This window comes from Hylobates moloch, unplaced genomic scaffold (assembly GCF_009828535.3).
Source record: "Hylobates moloch isolate HMO894 unplaced genomic scaffold, HMol_V3 SCAFFOLD_5, whole genome shotgun sequence".
NCBI lineage: Eukaryota > Metazoa > Chordata > Mammalia > Primates > Hylobatidae > Hylobates > Hylobates moloch.
This window is the reverse complement of record NW_026652280.1, coordinates 134,358,492-134,371,573: the sequence shown is the minus strand read 5'-3', so window position 1 is coordinate 134,371,573 and position 13,082 is coordinate 134,358,492. Positions and strand designations below refer to the sequence as shown.

Sequence of the window (13,082 nt, the reverse complement as noted above, 5' to 3'; positions counted from 1 at the left end):
TCCCAGCTACTCAGGAGGCTGAGGCAGGAGAATTGCTTGAACCTGGGAGGCAGAGGTTGCAGTGAGCCGAGATTGGGCCACTGCACTCCAGCCTGGGTGACAGAGCAAGACTCTGTCTCAAAAAAAAAAAAGAAAGGAAAAAAAAAAGAATGACAATATGATCTTAAAATATTATCCTAGAATTTCTACCAATTTAAAAAATTTCTTTGTTCCCTTTCATATCAAGGTTGGTTCTAAGGAAAATGATGAAGTAGGTACGTTTATCTTCAGTGCCATTTTATTTGTCCCTTTTTAGCCTATTTCAGCTATTTTTAGGATCCCTTTTCCTTTGCTTCCTATAGCCAGCCAGCGCTATACTAGTATCTTATTTGTCCAAAAACCAAGCTTGCAGATGTAGTGTATTGATGTGCTGTGCTTCCTAGGAGCTTTTAAAAAAATTTTTTTAAAATAAGGACTCCAAGAAGTCAAGGATTCTTCCCACAGAGGATTAAGTCTTTAATGATAAAATTTCTGGCACTTGGAATAAGGTTGAAGAGAGAATTTTTATTGAAAATCTTTATAATGTCCCTCAAACTATGCCATATAGATGACTTCGGTGTGAGGTTAAATCATGAGCTCAAGTCCTGATTCCATCCCTCACCAGCCTGAGACCTGGGGTAAATCACATACCTACTTTAATCCTCAATTTCTTCTCTAAGAAATAGAAACAGCCACAGGAGCTAGTTCATGGGACTGTTGTGAGGATTAAGTGGGATGATGTATACAAAAGATGTAGTATAAAACATGGGAGTAAGCCTTCTAAAAAATCTTGGATATTATCATTCCTCAAGGCATCCTGAATCTTTATAGACATTAATCTCTACCAAAACTTCATACATTAAAAAAGCATTCCTTTTATTTATTTGTTTACTTTAATAGATAGAATAGCATGCCTTTAAAATAAACACTTATGCTATATTTCAGATTTGATTAAGGTAATCTAAGACAAAGTTTTGATCCAAATGATCAAAGACAGTTCAAGCTCTGACCTTAAATCATAATATGAACTTTTCTATTTTTTTTTCTTCTTTGGAAGTCTGGCTTTTGGAAACATAAATATTATATGTTAAAGATTTCAGTCAAATTACAAAGTATTTTTTTTCTTCTTTATAGCAAAGGAAACAAGTTTCTGACTCTGGTGATATAAAAATCAAATCTTGGAGAGGAAATAACAAGAAAGAGTGTTGGAGTTATCTCTCTACTAATAAAAAGATGAAATCTGATGGATTAGGAGCATCTGGACATTCATCAAGTACCAATAGAAACAGTATAAATAAAACTCTGAAGCAAAATGATGTAAAGGAAAAAGATGGTACAAAAATAGCATCTAAGATTACAAAAGAACTAAAAACTGGGGGAAAAAATGTTTCTGGAAAGCCCAAAACTATAACAAAATCCAAAACAGAAAATGGTGATAATGCACGGTTGGAAAACATGTCATCTAGACAAGTTGTAGAAAGATCAGCAACAGCAGCAGCAGCAGCAACTGGACAGAAGAATTTACTAAATGGAAAAGGAGTGAGAAATCAGGAAGGGCAAATTACAGGTGCCAGACCCAAGGTACTCACAGGAAACTTAAATGTGCAAGCCAAAGCAAAGCCTTTGAAGAAAGCTACAGGGAAGGATTCTCCATGCCTCAGCATCGCAGGACCCTCCAGCAGATCCACAGATTCAAGTATGGAATTCTCAGTTTCCACTGAATGTCTGGATGAACCAAAAGAAAATGGATCAATAGGAGAAGAAAAGCCTTCTGGACATAAACTATCCTTTTGTGATTCTCCAGGACAGATGGTGAAAAACAGTGTAGATAGTGTCAAAAATTCCACTGTAGGTGGGTTTTAGCACTGTAATTTTTAATATCTCCTGACAGTTCAAGTTCCTTAAAAAAACAAAAATCTAAACCTGTATTTGGGCTTTTATTTAGTTTCAGATGCCAACAGAATACTTATGTATATGTACTTATGCAAAGTGAGAGAAAATGGTAGTCCTTCCCACTTTAGTATTTCATTTTGTTTATAGTGTCTAACCAGTAAACTTACACGTTTGTTACATATTTAATGTATTCTCTCTTATGACTCAGTTTTTCTTAATTTATAGCCATAAAATCTCGACCTGTTTCAAGAGTTACCAGTGGAACTTCCAATAAAAAAAGTATTCATGAACAAGACACTAATATAAATAACAGGTAGGTCTTCATTCAGTGTTTTAACCTATCTGTTAGCTTTCTCTGAAAGTTGATTATATACTAACTGCTAGCTAAATATTTTTAAAATATCTTTTATTTTTTGTTTAAAAAAGTAATATATTTACATAATATTTTAAGTTTTTTTATTTATTAAAAGAAATTAGTATATGCAAAATGAGGCACAATATTTAAAATAATATATTAATGTGTACTATGGCATATGATTATACATTGCTTTATTATACTTGATCTACAGTTTTATAAACTTAAAAAGACTTATGAGCATATGATTTTTCTATTTTCAGGAGAGATGTATTTTTTATTTCTTGAAAAAAACTGTTTCAGGTATTGGTCTTTTAAAAAGTTCATGTTTTGGAATCTCAGTGTAATACTGAATGCAAATAATTTTTCTTAGTGTACTAAAGAAGGTCAGTGGCAAAGGATGTAGTGAGCCAGTACCACAGGCAATTTTGAAGAAAAGAGGAACTAGCAATGGATGTACTGCAGCTCAGCAGAGGACAAAGAGTACCCCATCTAATCTTACTAAAACTCAAGGTAAAGCTGAAATAGTACTGGATATCTTGAAATTATTTCCTTGTGTAAACTGGATAAGCCAAACTCTGATTTGGAACTTCAGTAGCAAATAAGCAAAATACGGTTTTACTCATTTTATGTTTGTTTCACACCATAGAGATGAGATTGTAAACTTTTACTTTTCAGACAGGTGTTTTGGGATGTAGGTTTGGTTTTGTTGTTTTGTTGTTTTGTTGTTGTGATTGTTGAGACAGGGTCTTGCCCTGTCACCCAGGCTGGAGTACAGTGGCAGGATCACACTGCAATCCTCCTTCCTCTGCCTCCCAAAGTGCTGGGATTACAGGCATAAGTTAACACACCTGGCCTCTGTTTGGTTTTTATTGTCTTTTGTGAGAGAAATAATTAAGGGAGTCACTAGTTTATCTGCATTTCTGGTCCTTTTAAATATTATGCCCATGTTTCTTGAAAGTTCCTTTGGTAATTATAGGAATTTCATTTGTAAAACTGGCACTAAAGAGCTCTTTAAAAAGTAAGAGTGCAGGCTAGGCGTGGTGGCTCACGCCTGTAATCCAAGCGCTTTGGGAGGCCAAGGCGGGCGAATCACCTGAGGTCAGGAGTTCAAGACCAGCCTGACCAATATGGTGAAACCCCATCTCTACTAAAAACACAAAAATTAGCCAGCTGTGGTGGTATGTGCCTGTTGTCCCAGCTACTTGGGAGGCTGAGACAGGAGAATTGCTTGAACCTGGGAGGCAGAGGTTGCAGTGAGCCAAGATCGTGCCTCTGTACTCCAGGCTGGGCGACACAGCAAGACTTTATCTCAAAAAAAAAAAAAAAAAAGTGATAATGATAATAATAGTGCAGTCTAAACAACTATAATACATAAGGAGGAAGAATTTGCCTTCCAGAATCTGTGTGAGTCCATTGTTTTTCAGTGTTCTGAAAAGGAAAAGAGTACTGACCAGATTGCATAATTTGCTAACATAATAACCGATTTTCAAAATTGCTTTTATGTATCAAGCATTCATATATGTAAAAGCAGTTTGTAAAATGCTAAAGACAATTTTGATTTAGATTATGAATTATTACTGAAAATCAATTAAAAATAAGGTAGAGAAAACATTTTCTTTTTTATTATTATTATTATTATAATACTTTAGGTTTCAGGGTACATGTGCACAATGTGCAGGTTTGTTACATATGTATCCATGTGCCATGTTGTTTTACTGCACCCATTAACTTATCATTTAGCATTAGGTATATCTCCTAATGCTGTCTCTCCCCCCTCCCCCCACCCCACAACAGTCCCTGGAGTGTGATGTTCCCCTTCCTGTGTCCATGAGTTCTCATTGTTCAATTCCCACCTATGAGTGAGAACATGCGATGTTTGGTTTTTTGTCCTTGGGATAGTTTACTGAGAATGATGTTTTCCAGTTTCATCCATGTCCCTACAAAGGACATGAACTCATCATTTTTTATGGCTGCATAGTATTCCATGGTGTATATGTGCCACATTTTCTTAATCCAGTCTATCGTTATTGGACATTTGGATTGGTTCCAAGTCTTTGCTATTGTGAATAGTGCCGCAGTAAACATATGTGTGCATGTGTCTTTATAGCAGCATGATTTATAGTCCTGTGGGTATATACCCAGTAATGGGATGGCTGGGTCAAATGGTATTTCTAGTTCTAGATCCCTGAGGAATCGCCACACTGACTTCCACAATGGTTGAACTAGTTTACAGTCCCACCAACAGTGTAAAAGTGTTCCTATTTCTCCACATCCTCTCCAGCACCTGTTGTTGCTGGAGAAAACATTTTCATATCCTAGTAATAGCTAAATGTTAAACATTTTAAAATATTTGATAATTCTGTTTGACAGATTTGAATGTCCAAAGTATCATCTCTAAGACTTTCCCCAGTATAAACAAATGGATTTCCCACATTAATCCCCTTCTTTCCAGTCAGCAGTTTTAGTTTCCAGTGGAGATCTAAGTTGTTAACCCTAATGAGCTACAGTAATAATAATCTGGTTATGACAAGTAAATTGGTTTTATTCATGTTTGAAGAAAACAACTGCAACAATTTTAACGGTTCTATTTATTTTATATTTAGCTTGATTCTCCTTCTCAGCTATGTAGAACACACTATTTTTTTTCTCCAAAAACTTCAACGGGAAGACCTTTCTTGCTCCTTTGATAAAAGAAAATCCGATTTTTTCACCCTCATATATTTTTGCAAATCCGGTTTTGGCATAAAAATCAAGTCTCTTTGCTTGAGGAAGAGAGATCCTATTTTAGTAATTTTTACTGGGACCCTGGAGTAGTCCCTCTATTTTTAATTGAAAAATTTTTTTTATTTTATCATGTAACTGATTCCTAATCTGTGCTTGTCCATTTGATCATAGATATGGTACCCTTCCATTGTGTTCTTGATTTTATTTTTTCTGAAGTAGTTTTAAAACAAATACTAAATTTTACTCACAAATTGGAGGTGATATTACATTACTGAATATACCCTCTTACTTTTCTTAGGATCCCAAGGAGAGTCACCAAACTCAGTAAAATCTTCAGTCTCTTCAAGGCAATCTGATGAAAATGTGGTAAAGTTGGACCACAATACAACTACAGAGAAACAAGCACCTAAGAGAAAAATGGTCAAGCAAGTACACACAGCTTTGCCTAAGGTTAATGCAAAAATAGTGGCCATACCTAAAAATCTAAATCAGTCAAAGAAAGGTGAAACGTTGAATAATAAAGATTCAAAACAGAAAATGCTTCCTGGACAGGTTATATCAAAAACTCAGCCTTCCTCCCAAAGACCTTTAAAACATGAAACATCTACTGTCCAAAAAACTATGTTTCATGATGTGCGTGATAATAACAACAAGGACAGTGTTTCTGAACAGAAGCCTCACAAACCTCTCATTAATCTTGCATCTGAAATCAGTGATGCAGAAGCACTCCAGTCATCCTGCAGGCCTGACCCACAAAAGCCATTAAACGATCAAGAAAAAGAGAAGTTGGCATTAGAATGCCAAAATATTTCAAAGCTGGATAAATCATTAAAACACGAACTGGAATCAAAACAGATTTGTTTAGATAAAAGTGAAACAAAATTTCCTAATCACAAAGAAACAGATCATTGCGATGCAACTAACATATATTGTCATTCTGATGGGAGTGAGAATGTAAATTCAAAATTTTATAGCACCACAGCCCTAAAATACATGGTTTCAAATCCAAATGAAAACTCCTTGAACTCTAATCCAGCGTGTAGTTTAGACTCAACAAGTGCAGGGCAAATCCATTTGATATCAGATAGGGAGAACCAAGTAGGGAGAAAAGATACAAACAGACAATCAAGTATTAAATGTGTGGAAGATGTTTCACTGTGTAATCCTCAAAGGACAAATGGTACCTTAAATTCTGCTCAAGAAGACAAAAAATTGAAAGTTCCCGTGGAAGGACTGACAGTTCCTAGTAAGTTGTCTGATGAATCTGCTGTGGATGAAGACAAACATGCTACAGCAGACTCAGATGTATCTTCCAAGTGTTTTTCGGGACAGCTATCAGAAAAAAATTCTCCTAAAAATATGGAAACATCAGAATCTCCAGAGAGCCATGAAACTCCAGAAACTCCATTTGTGGGTCACTGGAATTTGAGTACCGGTGTTCTGCATCAGGGAGAGAGTCCTGAATCTGACACTGGCAGTGCTACCACCTCCTCCGATGACATAAAGCCCAGATCTGAAGACTATGATGCCGGAGGGTCTCAGGATGATGATGGATCAAATGACAGAGGTATCTCTAAATGTGGCACTATGCTGTGCCATGATTTTCTTGGAAGAAGTAGCAGTGATACCAGTACTCCTGAGGAATTAAAAATTTATGATAGTAATTTAAGAATTGAAGTAAAAATGAAAAAGCAAAGTAGTAATGATCTTTTCCAAGTTAATTCAACAAGTGATGATGAAATCCCTAGGAAAAGGCCAGAAATTTGGTCTCGATCTGCAATAGTTCACTCTAGGGAAAGAGAAAATATTCCACGAGGCAGTGTCCAGTTTGCTCAGGAAATAGATCAGGTATCTTCTTCAGCAGATGAAACAGAAGATGAAAGATCTGAAGCTGAAAATGTTGCAGACAATTTCTGTATATCTAACCCAGCTCCTCAGCAGTTTCAGGGAATAATTAATTTAGCTTTTGAAGATGCAACTGAAAATGAATGTCGTGAATTTTCTACAAATAAAAAGTTTAAAAGGTCAGTTTTACTTTCAGTCGATGAATGTGAAGAGCTGGGATCAGATGAAGGAGAAGTCCATACTCCCTTTCAGCCTTCTGTAGATTCTTTTTCACCTTCTGATGTTTTTGATGGCATTTCTCATGAACATCATGGAAGGACCTGCTATTCCGGATTCTCACAAGAAAATGAAGATAATATTTTAGAATGTAAACAAAGTAAAGCCAATAGTGTATGTAAAAATGAAAGCACTCTCTTGGATCTTAGTAGCATTGACTCTTCAAGAAAAAATAAACAGAGTGTTTCAGCCACAGAAAAAAAGAACACAATAGATGTCCTATCCAGTAGAGGCAGACAGCTTCTTCCAGAAGATAAAAAAGTAAACAATGGAAGCAGTGTGGATAATGACATTCAGCAACGCAGCAAATTCTTGGATAGTGATGTAAAATCTCAAGAAAGACCATGTCACTTGGAGCTTCATCAAAGAGAACCCAATTCTGACATACCAAAGAACAGCTCTACAAAATCTCTAGACTCCTTTCGGAGTCAAGTTCTGCCTCAGGAAGGTCCAGTGAAAGAGAGCCATTCTACAACTACTGAAAAAGCTAATATTGCTTTATCTGCAGGTAATGTACAGAAATAGAAATGCTAAATGCATAAGAAAACAAGTTTATAAAATTTTAAAGTTGTATGAAGCCCTGAATGTTATATTTTAGTCAGATAGAATAATTACTTAAGCAACAGATTAAAATTTTAAATGAAAAATTTCTTAATATGAAAATTAGCTAGTTACTCATTCTTTATTGTTCACTTAAAATCCTAATGAAGTAATATCTAGTAAAAATTTTGATTGTTATATAGAGCTAACCTACTAAGAGATTTTACATGAAAGAATAAAAACGAAGTTTGCTGCTATTTAGTTATTTATGTATAATTTAACACAAGAATTCTTGACTATTAGAAATTTTATTATACATTGGATATGATTTATAGACTTGATAGTATATGAGGCCTGTGCAATAACTCTAGTAATATGTAACTAAAAGCACTGAACTATTTTAACAACTAGATTATTACAATTTATATACATTTTACAGAGATTGAAATTTTCGGGATCTGTCTATTCGAAAGTTTTCAAATAAAAAGATAAATTTCCTAAAAGAGATTATATTTAGAAGCAATGACAATATATGAAAAAAGCCCAGGCTTATTTCATATTGTTTAGATGATTTTCTGTCTAATTGTTTTGTGTTTTTTGTCTTCCTTATTATAGTAATTCAGACTAATGACCCACATTTAAAATATGCAATAGTGGCTAACTGAGTAGCTATTGTGTATTATAACTAAGAAAAATACTGATCAGTAGTTTCCTGTTCAGCAAAATCAGAAGAATAAGGAGGTCTTTAAAGTTGTACTTTTTTGTTTGTTTGTCCTTGCTTGCATCTTGCTTTGCATGTGCAATATACAAATAAGCCTTTAGGTGAAATGTATTTATCCCCACCTTTTGCAACGGACTTACCCTAAAAGTCATCATCAAAACACTATGTCTTTTTTTTTCTCTTTTTCTATTGTAGTGAATTAGATATATGTGCACATTCTATGTTTATGTTTAAATGATTTATGTTTTCTGTATCACAAGTTTTCAAATTAAAGTATGGAGAATTACTGTTAGTTGCCTATGTTGATTTTGCTTCTAAACGTTACCCTTGAATTTTTAACACAGAAAAATGCCTCAAAAATCTTGTCAATTTTGTATAGGTGTTATTTTTCCCATTCTGTGTTTTTTTTTGGACTATCACTGTTATATTGTGTGAATATTCTACAAAACTCTGAAGGGTACCAACGTGCAATTTTTACATTGTGTAGTATTATGAATTATTTCAGGAGACATAGATGATTGTGACACACTGGCACAAACCTGCATGTATGACCATCGGCCTTCAAAAACCCTGTCTCCAATATATGAGATGGATGTAATAGAAGCATTTGAGCAGAAAGTGGAATCAGAAACACATGTTACAGATATGGATTTTGAAGATGACCAACATTTTGCAAAACAAGATTGGACACTACTAAAGCAACTGCTCTCTGAACAGGATTCAAACTTAGATGTTACAAATTCCGTTCCTGAAGACTTAAGTTTAGCACAATATCTAATCAATCAGACACTACTTTTAGCACGAGATAGCTCAAAACCTCAGGGTATAGCACATATTGACACTTTGAACAGATGGAGTGAACTAACATCTCCACTTGATGATTCCTCAGCGAGCATCACCATGGCTAGTTTTTCCTCTGCAGATTGTTCGCCTCAAGGCGAGTGGACAATTCTGGAACTGGAAACTCAGCATTAAGTGTTAACATTTTGGAAAAATTTATGCCACTCCTTTATTTTTTGATGCCTATATTATATCCAAATGATAATTGCATTAGCCGGATATAAACTTTCCTTAATATTGAGTCTTTCCAATTTAATGAGGTAAACATAGTTTATTTATTAATATATCACACACATAGAAAAATGTTTTTCTAAAGTTTTTGAGCATGTTTTCTCTAATTATTAGAGAAATTAGAAGACTTATAAGGAAACCCTTGCTTCAGTTTTCCTTTCCTAGCTGATGATTTGTTCACTTGTTCATTATTCAAGAATTTAAAATGTGAATGCACAAGTAGATCAGTCCCTTTACTTTTTGCTCTGCATAGGGTAACATAGTAATTTAACAATAAAAACTTAACTGTGCTTGTGTCCATTCATGTAGCGTTTTCTGTGACTAACATTCAAACTCACATTTAGGTGATTGAGGCTGATAGCTGAGTGTTGGGGAAAATCTTAGCTTTCCCAACAATTCAGGCCCAGGAAATTCTGAAGCAAGTACATCTCAAATTTCAACCACATCATTACTAAAACAAGAGAAATGGAATTTCCTGTCTCTCTCTTTTGGGGATATATCCAGAGAAGGGAATCTGCCCTTGTTCAAAAGCATAGACTTCCTTTACAGGTAGTCACTGATTCTCCATTTTCCATTCCATGTTAGGGATATGTTGGAACTGCACCTGCAATAAGCCAGCACTAAATATAAACTTGAAAATGAGTATATGAGGCAATTGAGTTACGGAGTTTAAATTGTGTGTATGTGTATGTACGTGCACACACACTCACGTTTGCTTTCTTGGTGTGTCAGTATACACCAGTTCCTTATTTCCTGGATCAGATTGTCTTTCAGTCTGTAATTTTGGTAGTAAGTCAAAGATAAAAACCTTTGCTACAAAATGCTACCTGGTAGCGAGTACTTGGGTACTTTTGATATTGCCAGTGGGATTATGGGATTTCATAAATAAGCCTCTCTCAAAGCTTTGTGACTCATAATTCTCTGAAATGTGTCTGAAGTAAGGAAATAGTTTAGAATCCCTTTTCTAAATTAGTAAGGTCTTCAAAAAATAATATGATCTATAACTCTATTGAATACCAAGTCATATTAATGCACAATTATTTGTTCTAATAACATAGTTATGTTAGGGTTAGCTGCTAACCTATTATACCATAACTTTGCTATACCTTTTTTTAAACTAGCTCTGTGAAGAGGGGCACTCGTTCAAGAAACAGTTACTAACTCATTCATTCAAAGTCAAGAAACAGGCTCTGGATTTAGGCACTTGGGTGTAAAGAAAATAAGACTTGAGTCCTGCTCTAAAAATAAATAAATAAATAAATAGTTTAGTTTCTAGTAAGGGGACATGGGGGCGGATAATGTAAGAAAAAGTTCAAAATATAGTATTAAAAAACTTTGTAACTTAGAGCTGTACGGGAATTTAGAGATTATTTCGTTTTCTCTCTTCAAATTCCAAAGAAGGGCTCTGATGCCCAGAGGAATTAAGAGCTTGCACAAGATCCCACATCTAATTTGTGGGCTAGGATTCAATATCTGTAGCCCACAATAATACCACTTTGGTATTATTTCTACCACACAACACATTTTATTTTTCTCACAAACCTGAGATCAAATACATTTACAGGTAGTTTGCAGTACAGAGAGTTTGCAGTATAAAGAAGTATTATATGATAAAGAGTCAAAAGACAGCACAAATTTCCAAGACACTGTTTTCTTTTTCTTCAAATGTGAAACTATTTTAAGTGTTATTTTCAAAAAATTTCCTCAGAAGTTCACAAATTTATAATTGAAAATTTCTTTTCCCAGCTTTAAGGTCTTAAAATCTTCTTAAACTGCTAAACATTAAAATCTACTCAGTTTCACATCACATCTGCAAGTAGATAACTAACTAGGAAGGCATTTTGCTTACGTAATAACCACCCAGAGAATTTCAGGACATATTGTGTTTTCATAGCATGCTCTTTTGTGAACCACACATCTACCGGTCTGTTTGCTATGGGACTCTTTGTACTAGTGCTTCATCATTCAACAAACAAAAATTGAAAAAGAATTGCTGACATTGATTTAGCACTTAACAACATGCTAAATGCTATGCTAAGTGCTTTAAGTATGCATTAACACATTTAATTCTATGAGATATGTCTTCTTATCTTTATTTTACACATGAGGAAACTAATGTAGAATCCTTATCCTGGATGAGCTACCATTGTAGAAGAAACCAAAGGAAAAAATAGCACACTACACTATTGTTTATATGGGAGCCCAGAAGGACAGCTTGTCAGGAAGAGGTTAGAGAAAACTTCTTAGGGCAGGTAACAGTCTGTGACTGCTTCAGAATCTATGGAGGAGTTTTATTAGCTGCAATCTAGTTGAAAGTTAGGCCAAGGGACTTAAAGTTGAAGATGCACTTGTATAGCAAGTACTTTGCTTTTACTTAGTATGTTGCAGATAATAAAAATATAAATCTTTTTAAAGATGCTTTTTGTACATAGTTTACATGAGATTGCAAAACTCCAATCATCCATAATGAAATATTTTTTTTAAATTTTGATTTGGGTTGCTTAGGGAGGACTGGTGAGATTTATGGAAAGGGTTTAAAGCCCCCATTATACCATGTTTTGGTGAAACCAGGTAGCATCTGATGCTGGCCCAAGGATGAGTAGGAATTTGCTTGGTGACAGGGCAGTGTAGATATGGCACTACATTAAGGAATAGTGACCAGGGTGGGTATTGAGTATAGGGAGGAAGAATAGTAGGAGACAGGGCTAAAGAGTTGAGCTGGTGGGCCGGGCGCGGTGGCTCAAGCCTGTAATCCCAGCACTTTGGGAGGCCGAGGCGGGTGGATCACAAGGTCAGGCGATTGAGACCACCCTGGCTAACACGGTGAAACCTCGTCTCTACTAAAAATACAAAAAATTAGTTGGACGTGGTGGCACGCACCTGTAGTCCCAGCTATTTCGGAGGCTGAGGCAGGAGAATCGCTTGAACCTGGGAGGCAGAGGTTGCTGTGAGCCGAGATTGCGCCACTGCACTCCAGCCTGGTGACAGAGTGATACTCCATCTCAAAAACAAAAACGAAAAAAAACAGTTGAGCTGGTGCTGGGTTCCCAAAGTTGTTACTATAAATGCAATCTTCAAAGTGTTTAAGCCTTGGATTTGGTGGGTATTATGTCTCCTTTATTATGCATTCATTTATTTAGTTTAACACAATGTATTTCCATGTTCTTGGGAAATAACCACCTACAACTCACAATGAGTAATGATCAAAGTTGTTTTTTAAGTAGTTAGGTAACATAACCAGGTGTGTTTTAGAAAGATAACCAGCAGTAATGAAGATAGCCAAGTATGGAGAAGTGCCCAAACCTGTCAGGATGCAATTATGATAGTTTTGTGGACCTTAGAAATAGGGAATTGAGAAGGATTTGGTAATAGAGAGATTAGGTGGGTTGAGACTATAGAACTTGGTGAATGATTACGTGGTGTCGGAAGATGGAAAGGAATTTTTTAATTGTCAGAGGCTGGACATGGTGGCTCACACCTGTAATCCCAGCATTTGGGAGGCTGAAGCAGACGGATTGCTGTGAGCCCAGGAGTTCAAGACCAACCTGGGCAACATGACAAAACCCCATCTTTGAAAAAAAATTTTTTTTTTAACTAGCTGGGCATGGTGACACGTGCCTGTAGTCCTAGCTACTC

General features: G+C 35.5%; 1 protein-coding gene across 1 annotated transcript in view; it reads left to right on the top strand.

The window, feature by feature from the left end:
- The window catches only part of BTBD8 (BTB domain containing 8), a 113,153-nt gene extending 103,417 nt beyond the window's left edge, over positions 1–9,736 (top strand). Inside the window, exons 14-18 of the mRNA XM_032155363.2 lie at positions 1,153–1,870; positions 2,137–2,224; positions 2,640–2,779; positions 5,292–7,622; positions 8,881–9,736. Of these exons, the coding sequence (XP_032011254.1) occupies positions 1,153–1,870; positions 2,137–2,224; positions 2,640–2,779; positions 5,292–7,622; positions 8,881–9,350 (3,747 nt within the window). The 3' untranslated portion in view covers positions 9,351–9,736. The remainder of the gene's footprint in view (positions 1–1,152; positions 1,871–2,136; positions 2,225–2,639; positions 2,780–5,291; positions 7,623–8,880) is intronic.
- Positions 9,737–13,082: the final 3,346 nt, after the last annotated feature.